The 17,788-nt window shown below is 52.3% G+C and overlaps 9 protein-coding genes; 3 read left to right on the forward strand and 6 right to left on the reverse strand.

Annotated features, from left to right (window-relative positions):
• Nucleotides 1-213: 213 nt before the first annotated feature.
• RCC_10478 (related to MNN10-subunit of mannosyltransferase complex) lies at nt 214-1,933 on the reverse strand (the record flags this gene model as incomplete). XM_023775706.1 has 4 exons in its annotated part: nt 214-379; nt 445-1,098; nt 1,159-1,447; nt 1,501-1,933. The coding sequence occupies 4 exons, from the start codon at nt 1,931-1,933 to the stop codon at nt 214-216; spliced, it is 1,542 nt and encodes a 513-aa protein (XP_023631474.1).
• A 1,029-nt stretch (nt 1,934-2,962) lies between these two features.
• RCC_10479 (related to xaa-Pro dipeptidase) lies at nt 2,963-4,436 on the reverse strand (the record flags this gene model as incomplete). XM_023775707.1 has 2 exons in its annotated part: nt 2,963-4,273; nt 4,329-4,436. The coding sequence occupies 2 exons, from the start codon at nt 4,434-4,436 to the stop codon at nt 2,963-2,965; spliced, it is 1,419 nt and encodes a 472-aa protein (XP_023631475.1).
• Nucleotides 4,437-5,483: 1,047 nt separating this feature from the next.
• RCC_10480 (related to GIT1-Glycerophosphoinositol transporter also able to mediate low-affinity phosphate) lies at nt 5,484-7,352 on the forward strand (the record flags this gene model as incomplete). XM_023775708.1 has 4 exons in its annotated part: nt 5,484-5,813; nt 5,933-6,358; nt 6,417-6,690; nt 6,793-7,352. The coding sequence occupies 4 exons, from the start codon at nt 5,484-5,486 to the stop codon at nt 7,350-7,352; spliced, it is 1,590 nt and encodes a 529-aa protein (XP_023631476.1).
• Nucleotides 7,353-9,163: 1,811 nt separating this feature from the next.
• Nucleotides 9,164-9,586, reverse strand: RCC_10481 (uncharacterized protein; the record flags this gene model as incomplete). Its single annotated transcript, XM_023775709.1, has 1 exon — nt 9,164-9,586. One exon carries the CDS (start codon nt 9,584-9,586, stop codon nt 9,164-9,166), a length of 423 nt encoding a protein of 140 aa, XP_023631477.1.
• A 604-nt stretch (nt 9,587-10,190) lies between these two features.
• On the forward strand, nt 10,191-11,217 carry RCC_10482 (uncharacterized protein; the record flags this gene model as incomplete). XM_023775710.1 has 3 exons in its annotated part: nt 10,191-10,606; nt 10,661-11,028; nt 11,075-11,217. The coding sequence occupies 3 exons, from the start codon at nt 10,191-10,193 to the stop codon at nt 11,215-11,217; spliced, it is 927 nt and encodes a 308-aa protein (XP_023631478.1).
• A 61-nt stretch (nt 11,218-11,278) lies between these two features.
• Nucleotides 11,279-11,610, reverse strand: RCC_10483 (uncharacterized protein; the record flags this gene model as incomplete). XM_023775711.1 has 2 exons in its annotated part: nt 11,279-11,472; nt 11,532-11,610. 2 exons carry the CDS (start codon nt 11,608-11,610, stop codon nt 11,279-11,281), a joined length of 273 nt encoding a protein of 90 aa, XP_023631479.1.
• A 570-nt stretch (nt 11,611-12,180) lies between these two features.
• Nucleotides 12,181-13,276, reverse strand: RCC_10484 (related to RNA binding protein Rpf2 involved in ribosome biogenesis; the record flags this gene model as incomplete). XM_023775712.1 has 2 exons in its annotated part: nt 12,181-12,432; nt 12,488-13,276. 2 exons carry the CDS (start codon nt 13,274-13,276, stop codon nt 12,181-12,183), a joined length of 1,041 nt encoding a protein of 346 aa, XP_023631480.1.
• A 339-nt stretch (nt 13,277-13,615) lies between these two features.
• RCC_10485 (related to monothiol glutaredoxin-4) lies at nt 13,616-14,501 on the forward strand (the record flags this gene model as incomplete). XM_023775713.1 has 2 exons in its annotated part: nt 13,616-14,368; nt 14,421-14,501. The coding sequence occupies 2 exons, from the start codon at nt 13,616-13,618 to the stop codon at nt 14,499-14,501; spliced, it is 834 nt and encodes a 277-aa protein (XP_023631481.1).
• A 1,806-nt stretch (nt 14,502-16,307) lies between these two features.
• Nucleotides 16,308-17,332, reverse strand: RCC_10486 (uncharacterized protein; the record flags this gene model as incomplete). XM_023775714.1 has 2 exons in its annotated part: nt 16,308-17,073; nt 17,130-17,332. The coding sequence occupies 2 exons, from the start codon at nt 17,330-17,332 to the stop codon at nt 16,308-16,310; spliced, it is 969 nt and encodes a 322-aa protein (XP_023631482.1).
• Between the last annotated feature and the right edge of the window lie 456 nt (nt 17,333-17,788).

Here is a 17,788-nt window from a genome sequence, read left to right on the forward strand (position 1 = left end):
TACAATCGTTCCTCATGCCTGGTAACCCATCAAACTTCTTGCCAAACACTCACGATGTTCGCGGGGTCGATGACCACGTTGGAAGGATGTCCGAGAMCTTCCAGAATCCATAATGCCGCAAGCGTGATCGCTGCGGCGGTAGACAAGATCGTGGTCCATGATACAAGTCAAATCTTCGATTTCATCGCTTCAGGTTGGGCGATGGCTTTCTGCTCACGTCTGAGCTTTCTCCTTCTCCTGCTGCTCCTGCTGCTCTCGCTCAGCCTTCTCACGAGCTTTCCTTTGAATCTCCTTGCGATGCCATAAGTCCCAAATCGAGTCCTTGAATTTCGCCCACAAGGTCCGATTCAGGAGGTTCGAAAGCTCTCGATATCTGTACCTATATTGAAAGGACAAGGTTAGCATTGAGAGTGCCGCGGGAAGGCCACGTGGAGCATCACTCACATTTCGGACCAGCAGTCTCGTCCCCATTCGCATCCAGCCATGTTGACCAAAAAGTCTCGCTCTGCCTCCTGGTAGTGGATTCCCTGAACTCCGCATTCGGTGGTAGGGTCCTCTGGACCACCGAGAACACTCTCGGTCAAACTTTTCGGGCATTTCCCACTCTTTGGTAAGCCACGATCGTCGCCGCACGCGCCGTTAGGGAAGGCATTTATTTTCCGTTGTGGAAGAAATGCAACAGAAGGTCGCACCCAAGGCTGATTGATGTATAGGTACTCCAACGCGTCCTGCTCTTTGTGCTCCCACTCCATATGCCGCTGCTCGTAGAAGACCGGATCCCACCAAATGTCCAGCATGCGATCAGTCCACGGGCTGCGTTTGACGAAGAAGGAACCGAGATTAAAGCCGCCACAATCTTGGGGGACGATGAGGTTGATGCTTTCAGGTCTTGCGTCGCCAACGGCGGAAAGGGAGACTGGGTCGAGGTAGTTTTCGAATGAAGATGCCCCGGATGATCCATTCGGAGGATGCTGGATCTGAAGCGGGTTGTAGACATTGATGTCTCTGTAGACAGTGTTCTGGAGATGGGTAAAAATGTGCGATTGCAAGGAGTAGGTCGGTTCCATTATGAATGTGTTCAGATCCAACCACCAGAACCTGCGAGCTGTTAGTGTTCGCCAGAAACGCGCTCAGTATGGGTGAATCATATCCACTTACCACTCCGCGTCGGGGTATTTCTTCATGGTATTCCTGATAACATCCACCTTTTCCCAACTCTCTCGCCATTCGTGTGCGTATCGTTTCTTCGTGCTCATGTCCACGATCTCCAGCTCGTAACCCCATGATGCTGCGTACTTTTTCTTGTTCCTGACGCTGTCTCTTTCTATTGCCCATTCCCTTGCGCCTTTCCACTCCATTACACCGCCTCCTTGGTTGGCCCCGAGGATTATGACGAATTTTGCACCACCGCCGAGCCATGCTGTTCGTCGATACCAGTAAACCAAAGCTACACGGCGTGTCAGTATCACAGGAGTGTTTTCCAATGTCCGCTATACGCACTTGTATTCCACAGCACAATCATGCCCACAATCAAAAGGCATGCTGCCACAAGCTTCCGTCTCCTTGAAAGAAGTGCCAGCAGATTCCGTGGGATGTCCCTCCAATCACCCGTCAATAGCGCCTTGAGGCTACCTGGCGATCCACGACCCATCTTGTCCTTCTCGGAGAAAGGCAAGCTCAGGCTCATATTTCTTTTGAAACGCCTCCATATACCAGAATTTTGGCTCTCATACTTGGGATAGCCGCCGTGCTCCACCCTAGCACTCCTCTGCTTTGCCGAACTCCATGTAGGACCGCTGCGGTCAGCATTGGCATGGATGCTTGTGATGCTGGGACTCGCGGCGCGGACCTTGCCGTTGGAGATATCGGCCGAGAGACCTGGAGACGCCCAGCCTCCACCGCGCCTGGGTGAAGGCGAGCGGCTTAACGACATGTTGTCTGTGTACGGCTGAGAGTCGAGGGTCGTTGAGCCTCCGTGGCTCAGGATTTGCGCATTCGCGTTCGAGGCATTTGCGATGGTCTGTGAAGCTCTTGAAGTGCGACGTCTCGGAGTTGACGATGCGCCGTCCCCGCCCATGTGGATGGGATGGATGTGGATGCAAAGGCTGGAGAAAGGGTTCGGGACAGCGGTGTTTCGAATCGATTCGGGGGTGCCTCCGCTCCCGAGTAGTCCTATTGCTTCGTGGGATAAGAAGCTGCTGGAGTGCACACAACTGGTGTCCGAGTAGAGGGAACGTATGTCGAGTCTGTTGACCCTTTGTCTTTGTCGCGCAGCCCGAATCCGTTGGTGGTACGGAGGTGTATCGCTATCGCTATCGTTGCTCAAGAAAATAATAATCTCCGGCCGGTGTGCACCCGCAAAATTGCACAGGGAAGTGAGGATGATAGATAGGTAAACAGGTCGCAATTGCTTTGACTACCTCGAGACTACCCTACCCTATCCTACCCTACCTTATCCACCGAACTCTCCACCGCGATTAATCATGTGAAAGGGAGTGGTTCCACGCGCGTCGCTCATCTCCAAAGTATCCGATCGAAGGTTTGCTGGCGTGGAAAGGGTCTGGCATCTCCCATCTTATTGGCTCTCCTTCCATTCCACCCACATCTGTATCATCCACCCACGGTCATCCWCATTCTGCTTGCTTGATATCGCACAGTCAGGCCAGCCCCTGAAAACGGCGTGTGCATTCTATCCGCCAGCTGCGTGGGACCGATTGTCGCACGCAGATGCATGTCGTCAGCGTACATGCTACAGCCTCTTCGGCCGCCGGGTCACATCAGCAGTAAGATTGATCTCCGCATATCACATCTCAACTTGACTCGCGGGCTACATCGMTAAGGTTTGGCTTCTTGGGTGCTCTGGTGGCTATGTGCTATGAAGATTGAACGAGCAAGAAAGTGACTCTGATCAGCGAGCATCTGCGTGCTGGCTAGAAGCTAATCTAGGTAACATCGACTTTACTCAGGGTCGCCAAGGACTAATGGCATATCCACCGCTCAAATTCTCCGCTTCGCCAGACTCACTCACCACAAGGACGTCCTCATGACGGACTCCAAACTCGTTCAGTACGTAGACTCCAGGCTCGGCGGTGAAGACCATTCCAGGGCGCAGCGTAACGCCCACATTGCCCTTGTTCAAATATGGGCTCTCATGTGCCTTGATGCCAATACCATGGCCAAGACGGTGCGTGAACTCTTTCTCATATCCCGCTGCCGCGATGATCTCACGAGCCGCTATGTCGACAGCCGCTGCGGTCCCATTGGGGACCATCGCTTTGACTGCCGCCTGTTGTGCATCCAGTACCACTTGCCACACACGCAGCTGCTCGGTGACATTGTATTCGGGTGGCGGAGGTTCCGACACGAATGGCGGGTAGAAAGTACGGCATACGTCGCTGCTGTAGCCGTACAGATGGGCGCCAACGTCGATAAGGATGRGCATGCCAGGCTCAAGTTTGCGGCTCCCGTCATAGCCACCGTGTGGCAACGCGGCACTCTGGCCGAATTCGACAATGTCGAAAAAGGGGTCCATGCCTGCTGCTCTCATGGTATCGTCAAGCACCGCGGCCACCTCGTTCTCAGTGACTCCCGGGTAGAGACAGTGGCGCATCGCACGTATGGCCTCGACCGTGCCTGTGTTTACGGCTCTCAGGATGCCAAGCTCACGCTTTGTCTTGATTTGACGGACAGCCTCGACCTCTCCAGCCAAACCGACAACGGTGAATCCGTTCGCAGACAGGCCACGCTGAATGAAGTCACGGATTTCCTCATCGACCATCAGGACTGGCGAAAGGGTTTCGCCCCAGATCGCTGACTGGTAAAGAGTTGTGTAATAGTTCCAGTGTTCTTCGTATGTGACCGTGTGGATGTCTTCTTCAAACGGCATGTTCAAAAGACGAGCGCGCGTCTCTTCGAAGTGTGGCACGAGAAAAGATGTGTTGGCTACGACGCTGCCATCAGACAGCGTCTGGGGGCGGACTATCATCAGGAAAGGGCGTTCCTCGGGCTCCCATACCTCCCATTGTGGCTGGGTGATGTTTGCGTAGTAGCTGAAAGTGTATCCAGGCTCAACGACGAATGCATCAACGTGCTCAGCCGCAAGAGCTTTGGCGAGATTGTTTCTCCGCAAAACATACTCGGCGATAGGGGGTCTTTCGGCCGAGTCGAGGAAATCCAGGCCGGTGGCACGGTATCTGTCAATGGCACAATTCAAGAATTGATCCTTCTTGGATGTTGTGAGAGCGCTCAGTTGACCGGGTTGAGCAAGATGGTTCTAATTCGATCAGTACCTTGTGACTGAAGCTCATTTGGGAATGCCATTGACTTACCCACGCCAACAATATCAGCACTGCGCCAATGCCGTACACCAACCGCCTTAATGCATTTATCTTGGCTGGCCTTACAGGCGTCGAACACGGTAACAACGGCTCTTTCATCGTGATTAGCAATTTGAGGATGAAGAGAGTATTACCAAGAAAAGTGGAAACTCTTCTTTGCACAGCACATGCAGCCTATCTATGGTAATATATCGGTACTACTTTGTAGGTGATTAACATAATACTACGTAAGGTATCAGCTTAGATATGACGCTACAGATACTTGCTAGCGTGCCATGTCAATCCAGTCTAATCTCGGCCCGCTTACACTTAAATGCTTCTTCGCTTCTCGTACACAACAACGTGCAACCACTTTGAGTACTTCTTCGTAGATTCAACAACAAAACACCAAGTTCTATTCTCCCTCAAATCCCCCCCACTTTCGTTCTCAAGGTATCTATCTTTCTCCTTTCTCTATTTCCTCTGTTCCCTTGGACGAAGTTCTTCCCTTCTTTCCCTTTCTCTTCCTCTTTCTACCTGGGCAGTCAACCTGCATCGGGCATCCTCTCACAACCCAGTCTCACTGACCATCCCCTCACCCACCCAGCGCTGGCAAGAAGCAGGTAACAATCATCGATCCTGCGTCTTACGACCCAGCCAACAGACAGCGCGATGAACTTCGTGAGCGATATGCAACTTTCCATCACGATACATCCATGGTTCAATGATTGAAGGCCGAGAATGTCGAGAATGCAGCGGCCAAGCTTTATCTTCAGCGGACCAGAGGTATCGACACAGCCGTATAGTACAGACTGCAAGATATGAGTTGTGCCTGTACAAGGGCCTCTTTTGCCATTGGTGAGCGTGCGTAGAGTGATACATAATTGCTTCTCAGGACTCTCTCACATTGAGTTCATTTCCACCAGTCGGCAGTTACCTACATCTCTGGTGATTACGGTTGGCGGTATGCGTTCTTAATTCCGCTTTATCAGTCGATACGCCGAAGACTCCCCGTCTGCCGCTTCGCTTCGACCAACGATAAGGACGGCGGCCCCGCCGAGAGCACTGCAATCCCAATGCTCGTATAATAGGCAGAGCAAATGCCGACTTTGGCATGGCTCTTTGAAGTTGTAACGCCCTCGCCGGCGTTGAGATTGGATTGTGACAATGGACTCGACGCCTGAAAACGACCACGCTGTCAACCCCATATCCTTGCGGGCAAATGAGGACGAAGAAATAACGGAACCCAAGGCCTTGTCAAGCAAAGACAATGGCACTACTGTCAAAACTCATGTCGAACCCACGGTCGACCTCGACGTTGAAGAAGGCCATGCACCGATCTTGTATTCGAAACGATCCATCTTCTTCATGGTCCTCTTCTCCGGCCTCGCCATCGGAAGCGATGCATACAACAGTGCATTAATGGGCCAGCTACTCTTGCTCTTGACAGCCCTATACCCGGACACTCTCGGAATAGCGACACAGTCCCAGCTCACAGTAAGATACTGAAGGACAGGAGGCATACGGGTGCTTCGAAGGTGTCTCTCGAGCCACGTTATGCCTCTGTCCATTTGACAATGTCTCTGAAATCGCTGACCTTTTTACCCTCTGATTAGAACGCCTTCATCATCGGGCTGATAATTGGGATGCTGGCTTTCGGCTTCATCAGCGATCGTCTGGGTCGCAAATCTGGCGCCGTACTCACAACGCTCTTCCTCTCTGTCGGCATTATAATGACGGCCGTATCGCACGGAACCAACGACAGCGGGCTCTTCTGGATGCTGACGATCAGTCGAGGCATCGCTGGCTTCGGTGCTGGCGGAGAGTACCCCGTCTCTGGGGCGGGAACTGCGGAGTCCACGGACGATTCGCCTCGTGCTCGCAGGCATCGAGGCTTCATCTTCGCCATGGTTGCTGATGTTTCGGCTTCACTGGGCTTCGTCTTCAGCGGGCTCGTTCCACTGCTGCTGCTCTTGTGTTTCCACGAACGCGAAGCTCACTATGAGAAGGTGTGGCGTATAGCTTTTGCTCTTGGTATCATTGTCTGTGATCTCCACAGTCCGTTCCCTCAATCGAGCATTCCACTGACAAAGAACGCAGCCCCCGATCTCCATCTTTTGGTTCCGCTGGCGCATGGCCATGTCGTCGGCCGAACGGCGCAGCTCAGCCCGAAACACGATCTTGCCGTATCATCTGGCCATTAAACGTTACTGGCGTCCTCTTCTTGGTTCCGCAGCAGCGTGGTTCATATATAACTACATTGCTTATCCGTTCGGCCTGTTCTCGTCCACCATATCTGCGTCCGTAAACGCAGGCGACAGCCTCGTGAAGAGCTACGGTTGGGGCACTCTGATAAACTGCTTCTACCTGCCTGGTGAGTCAAAATGAAGAGTGAAAGGCATAGAGCATGTCTCAAAATTTCCATTCCCCCTCCTGTCATCCAAGACACTTGCTTACCTTGTCCACTTCGATTTAGGTGGGTTTATTGGTGGCTACCTTAGTGACAAGATCGGTCGCCGCAAGACCATGGCTCTAGGTTTTGGTTTACAAGCCTGTCTGGGCTTTATAATTGGAGGTTGTCTGGAGTACATTCAAAAGCGAACCGCGCTGTTCATCGTTCTCTACGGCTTGTTCCTCACACTGGGAGAGGTTGGCCCAGGTGCCACCATAGTAGCGACAAGCTCAGAGTTCTTTCCAACGAGCATTCGGGGCCAGATGCTTGGTCTCTGCGCGGCGTTCAGCAAAGCTGGCGCGGCAATCGGCACGTCCGTGTTCAAACCCATCCTTGCATCATATGGCGATGATGCAGTTCGTGGCAACCAGGCGGTCTTCCTGATCGGCTCCGGATTTGCAGTTTTGGGAACGCTGGTCGCTTGGTTTTTTATCCCAGCTCACCCGCCAAATCTTGTAGAGGAAGATGAAAAGTGGAAGGCATACCTTCGAGACGCCGGATACGAAATCCAATGGGGCGACGACACGACGCAAGATCCGAAGAAAGTTGTCTTTGATACAGTGGGAGAAAAGAGAATCGGTTAGGAAAGGGGGAAGCGCGTCTCTGTCTAGCGTGTATCGGAACGACATGTGACTCGTATTGCATTCATGGTTACCGTTTGTTCGCTTCAGAGTGTCCCCATGTCAGACAGAAAATTCGACCTGTCTTCAGAAGGACAGGCTACCATTCGAGTTCCAGGTGGCTGCGCACCCAAACCATAGGATCAAGGCATCATCCCGAGAAAAAAGGCCCGATACTTCTATGCGCTACAGGGTTGAACTGGTGATATTCTTGATCATCTATAACCAAGGTTAGCAAGACAAGATGAGCACAATGACTTCTCTAGCTGCAGGCACACGCACACGCATCATTGACTTGGGCGACGTGAATGACCGCGTTGAGACACTTGGAGGATTTCCTCGCCAGCTCAGACGTTCCCCGGTCAAACCAGCGTTGCTCGTCAACCCACGAGCAACACAGCAATCGAATCCTCTCATAAGCACCGCAGGCTCCGTATTTCCGCGATTGGACATCTCAGGCCCGTCGCGCTCGTGTATGATGTTCCTTTGACGTATACAGACCCGAACCAAGATACATGCTGCTGCTTGGCCTCAATGGAGCCCTTGGCGCTCGCGTCCACGATGTATGTCTTGCCCTGTCAGGCTTTCCGTGTCTGGTACAAGCCTATCCTTATCGCTTAACGACCGCGATGCAGGTGCATTGTAGATTGTGCGTTCCAAACCCATTGTGTTGAGCAAGCGCAACGGAAGGTGCAGTTGAGCGCTGCGCATGTTGTAAGTAGAGCGGAAGGTTGTTCATTGATTCTTTGCATCTCTGAGGTGAGCTGCCCCTTCTTGCATATCGCAARCCTATATTCAGGCCGATTCCGGGAGTACAGTGTGGTTTGTACCCTGGTGTTAATAGTCGTAGCAGAACTGTAGCCTTTGCAAAGCGCTCGTCTGTAAGATGATCATATACTAGAGCATACCCATGAACTGCTAGGTAACTTTCACACAACGTCTCCGGCACACGAGCCCAGGGGTGGAGGGCTCACAGCCTACGCATCGGAGGTCTTGCATTCGCGTCACTCTCTAGCACTTGGATTGATCTCGCCATTCAACGGGATCCATGGCTGCTTAGTCCTGTAGGCTGCTGTCCCTGTGAGAAGATTGGCGAAGCTTGGAAGCTAAGGGGACCCTTTGCCGGAGATATTGCGAAAGAAGGGTGTAGAGAGCACCTTCGTGCATCGGAGTGGTAAAATGCTATAATCCCAGCAGCCTCGAACAGGGTGTGTCGCCAATAGGTAGCAATCCTCGGAAGCAGTGTCAACCTGGTTCATTAGCTGCCGTCTTCTAGCGTTCTTCCACTCCGATGTACGAAGGTGCTGTAGAGCATGTGTCCCGGCAGAGGTTTGATTGCAGACGTGTTCGTTCGGGTCGGTCTCAATAGCAATCAGCACTAGGTCTCGACTCTCAAGATATGGTACACGAGGGACTAAGGCGATTTGCGCTAGGCATCGCGTAATGAAGCCGACAGTTCCTCGCGATGAAAATACTGTACGAGGGAAAATCAAGAAAATCGAGCTCCTTCGCGTGTGGATAGTGAGCGCTAACGGGGTCTAGGCGACGGAATTACCACAGACAAGGCCAGTAGAAGAAGAAAATGTACACAAGCAGCCAATCTGCTTCCAATAACTTGGCAGAGATATCGGCAGAGTCTGCCATCTGGCTCCGAACTCTCAGGCTTTGTTCCGCTGTCCAGAATGATGTGCGTTCCCTAATGACGCAACTGTCGACTCCCAGCCAGACGAATTGTCGGGACAGCGAGGACTTTCACTCCCCTCCCCTCCCCYCCCCTACCCCCACCAGTCGCCGAGACCCTTCAAGGCCGTAACAAGCCATCGCCCACCAACGACTTGAAATTCGATGAAGACTGTGGTTTCCTTTGCGATACCGGGAAAGCGGCCTTCGCTTGCCGTGTTGACCATGACAACTGCGGTCTTGCCATCGATGTGAGCGTGGGCATCCAGCACGTGAAGCTTCCAGTCCGGGAACCGCTCGCAGGTTTGAGCAACCCATTTCAAGTGCTCCGCCGCGGATGAGAACATCATTTGGGACGTGCCTGCCAACGGGCCACTCTTGAATCCTGGCGCCAGCATGTCCCAGGTCGGATTTTTCTGGTCAAAGTCGCGGGCATTGATTGCTTCTGCCATACTCAAGGGCCATGCCTCGAGGTGGCTTTTGACACGCTCTTCCCAGGAGGTTTTTGGTGAGGACATGACGATGGTAACAGCAAGGTTGCCAGAAGAGCAGACATGTCGGCGATGTGAGGGAGATGCCTCGGGATTATATGATTATGGTCTGGATGAGCAGTGTAGCGGAAAAGCTAAACAACGAGGGATCTGGAATCCGCGACAGTGGTAATGGGGTCGTGGAACGCGGGAGCAAACGCCGGCAGCGAAAATCATTGGCGAACATGGTCTGTGCTCGGCGACGTCGTCACTATCGTACTCGCATGCGAGAATAATACGCGGTATTTTCCACGCTACTGTTTCACCACTCCGGTCATGATCAACTCCACCACCACCATCACTTGCTTGCCGACATCACCCTGCGACATCCATCTCAGCACACCTCATCATGTCGATCGGGCCGCAACGAGGGAGAAGGAGAGGATGTTGCGATCTCCAATCAGAGACTAGTCGCTTGCACATGCATTGCCGAGTGCGTGAGGGGAAAACGGTAAAACAACCAACAGGGCAGGTAAATGCCATGTTTAAGCCCCTCCTTGGCATTGCCCAACATCCTCTGCTCTGGWAGACATCATCGGAGATTGGTCTTGCGAAGTTCGATCATGTAACAGTGCCTTTGTGGACATTGAGCATGGCCACGACCTTCGACTGGGACCGGCTTCAAAACCGCTCCGTCATCATCACCGGAGGCGCATCAGGACTGGGAGCCGCCACGGCTACCAAATTTGTCCAACATGGCGCCTACGTCACCATCGCCGACATGTCCGAAGAGGACGGCGACAAACTAGCCACACAGCTTGGAAGCAGGGCTACATTCGTAGAGTGCAACACTGCTGAGTGGAACTCCTCCGCTGCGGCGTTCAGGCATGCCGCAGAATTCGCTCCTTCCAAGACTATCGATGTCGTGGTGCTCTTCGCCGGAGTAGGGGGAGAGAACAAAAGCCTCGTCGACATTGTTCTTGAAGAGAATCCAATACCGTCTCTAGACTCCCCTTTGCCAGCAGAACCTGGCCACAAGGCTATCGATGTCAATCTGACTGGGGTGTAGTAAGTCAATCATACCCCGATATCAAGTCAATAATAATGGCTRAGAGCAATCAGCATCAACACATATCTCGCTCTTCACTACTTCCGACTCCCACCAACTCAACCTCAATCGTTTAAGAAGTCTCTCGTCTTGATCTCCTCAATCATGGGCTACATCGATCTGCCATACAACACCGGTTACAGCGCGAGCAAATTCGCTGTTCGAGGAATGTTCCGCAGTCTGCGAAGTCAAATGTATAGACTGAATGCGAGGGTCAATAACATAGCTCCGGGATACATCCTGACGCCTCTCACGCAGAAAGTACATCAAATTGAACGACCGGATGAGCCGAGTAAAGCTACGGGACTTGTGCTTCCTTGGGCACCAATCGAGTATGTCGTTGATGGTGTTGGGAGGTGTGCGGTTGACGAGCAGACCGATGGTGAGTGTGTTGAAAGAGGGATTGGCTCTCTGCTAATGTCGGCCAGGTCGCACCCTTGCAATCGTACCGAGTGGGGTCATTGACATGGAAGAGGATTATGAGACGGGGTATGGAGGTAATAAATGGACTTCAATGCTTGAAGAGGAAGGCTTCACCAAGATGCCTGGCCTGTTTCCTCCAAAAGATTGAGGATGTGCTGATCACTCTCTATCATCCAGACTTCGCTCAAGGCTTCATTTCAATACATCAACTACTCTTCATCATCATCATCACTCTCTTCGGCCTCATCATCGTCGTCGTCATCTTTCTTCTTCTTCTTCTCCGGCTCTCCYTTTTTGGGCTTATTCTTGCTACCAGGCACATTCTTATATCCACCACCTTGGGCCTCGTAGCGTCTAGCCATCTCGCCGGCTTTCCAAGCACTCCATTTTCCCTTGCCACCACCTATGGACTTCTTAGCGAATGGAAAACACTTRGAATATTTGAACGAAAGCTTCAGCTACCTTTCTCTTCAGCTTTCACTTCCTCCTTGATCTTCTCTCTCAGCTCTGGGTCTGTGGGTTCTCCTTTTGATGATGGCATTTTTGGATGAGTTGTGTTGTATGCTGTGTTCTTACAACTTTAGGTTATTGGAGTTGCTGTGTTTTTTTAATTGATCTGATCGCTTCACTGTTCCTGGCATTGATCGATATGAATGTCTCGCAGCACGCTAAGGAAATAGTCATGATGTAATGGAACCATTGATGCATCCCAAGTTGCAGTAAATATGATACGAAAAACCGTCATACCCTTCAAGGGGGAAGCGTGGGACGATTTCTCGGAACTGTCTAGTGTGATGCGGAGAAGGTTTTGTGGGGAGAAATCACATGTTCTTCTCTTGTCCACAATCATGACAGGAATGCGCCCAGACGTGACATCTGCGCAATCTCGTTGGACCACCTGTCTGCCTTGGGTAGTCTTCTCACTCACGGACCCAACCTATTCATGCTTCSCTACTGTACAGTCAAGAGACCAGCAGCGCCCACAGTAGCATCCCGATAGCAAGGAAAGTCCATTGCCAGCACTTTCTTTTTTGAACCCAACGCCTCGCTCAGAACGCAGTTGAAAGTCGAAATCAGATCCTTCCCATAGATGACGCATAGCCTTTGGTTTTCAGACGTCCACCTTGGTCTTTTTCTTACCCTCTGTGATGGGCTCGGCGAGAGGCACAGCGCCGTCTTCGTCCATGGCAGGGACATCGACACCACCCATTGCATCGTCGAAGTCGTCGTCGACGACATCTCTGCTTCGCTTGAGACCCTTCATCTTGCGAGTCTGCAGTTCTGAGAGATCTTGCTTGCCGACGTGAATGCGTCCGACCTTGTCTCCGATTGGGTTGGTCTCGACGTTCTTCTTCGTCTTGGCCTGTGAATGGTTTAGTCAGTATCGTCTCACAGCAAGCCATCTCGGAAATACGCACCTCCAAATTCTTTGGCTTCCTCATCGCCTCCTTCAACATGTCTGGTTCAGCCTCCTGGACTCTGCCAACTCTAAAGTCAATCCGAGGTCCCATCTCCTCAACTTCCACCTTTGGTAGTGAGCTGTTGGGAATCTTCTTTGTGCTGATCAGATAGCATCGCATGTGAATCTGTGGCTTGACCTCGCTGCTCTCCTCCTCATCCACGCTGAAGTGGATCATGAACTGCAAACCCTCCACATCGATGTTGCTGACATCGGGTCCCTTGAACAAGTCCAAAAAGATTGATTTTGCGAGAGTATATGTGTTTGCGACAGGCGACTCAAATGCCGAACCCGAGAAGGAAAGCAACGGCTTCAATCCCACAGCAGCCTTCTTATTTTTGAATTGGGAAAGCGTGCGCAACGTGTCCGGGTCGACCATCAGCTCCAGCATATCCAAGACCTTGAAGTCGAACATTCGCGCAATGGTTAAGCAGTGGGGACGCTTCTTGGAATGGCTTGCGAAAACGAGCATGGAGGCATCGTTCTTGTCGGAGAAGAAGTTGAAGGAAGAGGCGTCTTCGAAGGGGTGGATATTGTTCTTCTTGTCGAATTTGATGCAGAGCGGTTGCTTGAGGGAGTTGAGATCGCGCATGGCCAGCTGGACGACTTCGCTGGTGTTGGTATAGCGCAGGAAGAGGGTGGTGCGTGGATTCTCGACAATTTGCGGGCCTTTGTTCTCGAGATACCGCTTCGTTCGCGCCGTCTTGGGCTTCACCTGCCGGAGGGGATTCATCGGATTCAAGCTCATGTTGGATTGTGGGAGTGAGGTGTGATGTCGTGGGATGTCGTTCTGAGAATCCGTCTCTTCACACCATCAAAGTTCCAAAAAATTGTCTCGTCTGCCGGGATCTGCAGGCGGGAAATCTTTCACCGAGCCCACCTAAAGTTTGAATGACCCTCGCCGATGATGCGATTTGCTCATCCACGACACGACAAATCATTTGTTAGTCAATCTTTCACCTCTTCAATCGACATTGTCCCGGAGACCTTAACATCACGGGAATATCGACCTCTATCACAATAAATCCTTCAATTTCTACTCACAACTTACCTATTGTTCGCAACCTCAATTATCGGACATCCCACCATGGCGGCCAGCAACCCCACCACGCTCACGCCCATCGCCTCCGAGTCCGCCTTCCACGACGCCCTGTCGCAGCTGCCGCCGTCATGCTTGGCCGTCATCTACTTCCACGCTCCCTGGGCTGAGCCATGCCGGCAAATGTCCACCATCCTCACCACTCTCGCCTCCACTTACCCGCAGTCCACTCCCCCCACCATCGCCTTCCTCTCCCTAGATGCCGAAGAGGTCTCGGAGATCAGCGAGGAATACGACGTCTCCCAAGTCCCATTCGTCGCGCTGCAGAAGGACGGCAAGGTTCTTGAGCGCGTGACAGGTACAGACGCTGGGAAGGTGCGAAGCGCAGTCGAGAGGCATRCGGGGAGTGGCAGTGGGAGTGCGGGCGGCGCGGTACTGCCACCTGCGCAAAAAGTGACAAAGACCCAGGGTCAGGGTGGAGATGTTGATATGGGAGAGAGCGGGCAGGCAGCAAGTGCGAACGAGCAAGGCAATGCACCCAGCAAAGAGGAGCTCGACACTCGTCTTAGTGAGTTGGTCAAGGCCGCACCTGTAATGTTGTTCATGAAGGGTACTCCGTCAGCACCCCAGTGTGGCTTCAGCAGGCAGACGGTGTCTATTCTGAGGGAGAAGGGCGTGCGGTATGGCTTCTTCAACATCCTGGCGGACGATGAGGTGCGGCAGGGATTGAAGGAGTACAGCGATTGGCCCACCTTCCCACAGGTCTATGTTGGTGGAGAGCTGATTGGTGGTCTGGATATCGTAAGTCAATTCTGTCGTATGAAAGCGGGAAACGTGCTGACTTGTGGTACAGCTGAAGGAGGAGTTTGAGAATGATGCGGATTTCCTCAAGGATTACTCGGTACCAAAGGGCGGTTCTGGCGTCACGGCATGAGTCGAGGAGCTTGATGAATGAAGTTATGCCTTTCTCCGCATTCGACGATACCACGTCTCGATGGATCAGCATGAGTCTCTCTGCAGCTGCGTTGCCATACCGGGAAATACTTGAGTCTTTCCCACCCCGATCACAGAAGCTCATCGCTGCTTAGCTTTGCTGCTAAAGATCCCCAGCTGCGCTATACATAGCAAACAGACATCTCAGTATGGATTGGCGACGAAGCCCGTCGATTTGACCTTTATTGCAGATTTCTCCTCAGCCAACACATCATCCCTCAGAGCAAGATTCTAACCGCTAGATGCATGCACATTGTCACTATAACGAGTGCCACGAGTACCCGCACAGTTCTCTCAAGCCGAATCTGTTCCACTGCAACATGCCAAGGCCGCCGCTCTCCTCCGTTCCACGGGCGACTCAACTGGCAAGCTCTAAACTTAATGATGGTGCCGGGAGAGCACGACTGCGATATAGAGCGGAATTACCATGCTTTCTGCAGCTGCGCTATGAGCACCAAACTGACATAGTACTATGGAATGTCGACAGGACTGGCCTCTTCAACTTTCATCACAGATCTCTCCCTCATCATTGGTTAAGCAGAGCATTCGTCGCTCTCGAAATTCCGTTAGCTGATTGGGAACCTGACATATTCCGCCAAGAAGATACCTTAGCTTCTAGTGGCAAGAACAAGGTCCGAGGATGGTATCGCAGGCCTTTTCCAGAAATTAGCTAGTGGCATTTAGCTACCAGCACCAGGTCCGACGCGGCCACCATCACATCGCCGGCATCCTGCGGCACCGTATTCCAAAGTAGCATTTGTAAAGGACATGAAGATGTGACCAAAAACTGCCGCCAAACCGCAGCGGATACGTCAGTCGGCGGGCGAGGCGGTAGGTGGTCATCAATACAGATGAGGTGAAAGTGGCGGCGTTGCAGGTAATTGGATTGTAGCGCAGACACCGCGTTGGCGGTGCCAGTTGGCAGACTCTCGGTTGAAAACATTCAAGGTCAACACACACAGAATATTCTTCTTCTTCATACTTGAACTCAAACCCGATTCCCCGACGGCTCCAGTTCCCACCCATGCCCAATATTCCTCATCGGTATGGGCGGAAGAATTATCGATGCGCGTCGCGACGACTCCAACAAGGGAACGCCTCAAATCAGCCCGATGAAGTGCGTTCTTCACGTGAAAGAGAAGCTAGTGCTGAGCTTGGCTTCGCACTTTTGTCTGCTCTCTAGTCGTTCTCCGACGTTTCCTCCGATCGTCGGTTTCGAGATGACTTTCCATCCGAGCCGACGAAGAGGCACAGGAGTCTAAGGTCGACGAGTAGGGAGGTAGGCATTCTCACTGATCCCACTGTTTCTATWGTTCCCCATGATACTCCACAGTACCTTCTGGACCTACTTTCCAATCTCCAGGTAGCTGGCTTCAGCTGGCGTTAAGGAACAAGGAGCAGGCGACGAAGAAGCAGTCAATGGAAATAGGGCGACAACATAGTCAAGGAACGACAATCATGGTAGTATGTTGTAACATATCTGCAGCCCCGCTCTCTCTGCAATAATAACCTATACTCCTTTGTAAGAAACCCATGGAATCGTTGCTTTGCTCAAAATCCCTCCACTCCCGTTTGTCCCCAATCCGAGCCTAACTAGAAACAACCTCGCGCCGTGATAACAACAATAATCATACGCTTTTAGAGCACCTTGCCATGCTATGCTCGCCCAATTCCACAGAGACACACTCTCGCTTCAGTCATAATCGTCGTAATGATCATAGATCTCGTTCCGAGACAAGCAGCCTCTTCAGTAAGGGAAGCTGCTGTCTGGCTCCCGGTGAAGCGACTTCAGCGCCTGATGCAGGACTGGCATRAACTCGTGCACATCCATGCCAGACTGTTGCATGTTGTCAGACACGCCGCGCAGCATCTGCATCATGTTGTTGTGCATTTCATCAGTCGGAGCGTTGACGGCGTAGTTGTAGTTGTCGGTCCGGTAGGCCAGTGGCATATCATCCAGCTCRTCCGGGTCTGGGTCGGGAGCAGACACATCGGACATGAAGAATCTGCCGCTCTCCGAAGCTGGGATTGCGTTCTCGACTGGCTCGGTCATGACTCCGTCAACTTCCATGAAAGTGGCGTCATCTCCGACATCGACCTCATCTCCGACATCGACCTCATCTTCGACATCGTCCTCATCTTCGACCTCGACCTCATCATCTCCCACCGTATCGCGATCCCAGACGTCGATACTGTCGATCCATTCACTGAACTCCTCGATGATGCCACTGTGAGGTCCGCCCAGGGGCTCCTCATCCGCTAGAATTGGCCGCTGTGCGTTGGGATCTCCGTATGCGTCGCTGAGCGTGCCGTAGTCCCTGCGAGTGCGGTTATGGACGGCATCGTCGTAGTTGTCACCGTTCTCCTGATCAACAAAGTCTGGCATTGGTCCCTCGACAAAATCGCCAACCTCCTGGGGAATGTATTCGCGGTCATCGGATTCACGTGGCTCGAGATTGCCTCCGGGTGTGCCTCGAGGTGCTCTTCGGCCACCGCGCGGATTCACCTCATCCCTGTGGCATTAATTTTAGCATGTGCTCATGTGGGATGCGCTTATGTGGGATCTTACCCTTTTGAGTCCAGTTTCAGACCCCTGTATTTCCCCTTCTTGATGTGAATTGCGCGCACATGTCGACGGAGGAACCAAGCAAAGTTCCATTCCTTGAAACGCGCCTCGCCAGTGCAAAAGTTGCATCGTGTTTCACATTTCTGGATGATGAGCTTGCCCTTAGTAGGCCAGAGGTGATTGTGTCCCACTCTGCGACAACCCATGTTGACGGTTGTGCTTGGGGGGTTTGTTGATGAAGTACGTTCTTTGTTGACGTTAGCTGAAGATGAGGAGAGTGGATGGACCGCGCACAATAGATGTATTGGCCTCGACTTACTTGGTTGAAACTTCGAGTCAAGATTGCGAATGTCTTTGAAAAGATGTGGCGGATGCGATGAAGGTCGAGCAGCCTTGGTGGTTTGTCTGATCACAGGTTGCCACTAGCAACGGGGGAGTGGTGCGGGATTTCGGGAGTGTCGGGGGCGTCGGGCTATCTCGTGCGAACTGCACGAGAGTCGCGCGCGGTGGGAAGTGATTGGTGAGTTGGGCAGTGGGAGAAAGGGAAATGGGTAGCAGCAGAAGAAGATGGGAAGGGTGGACTGTGCTTGTCGCAGGTTGCGGAAAATGACAGAAAAAAATCCAACCCATCAATCCAGGTTAATTCTCCAGTGTTCTGGGCA

Source organism: Ramularia collo-cygni, assembly GCF_900074925.1.
Source record: "Ramularia collo-cygni strain URUG2 genome assembly, contig: RCC_scaffold22, whole genome shotgun sequence".
Lineage (NCBI taxonomy): Eukaryota > Fungi > Ascomycota > Dothideomycetes > Mycosphaerellales > Mycosphaerellaceae > Ramularia > Ramularia collo-cygni.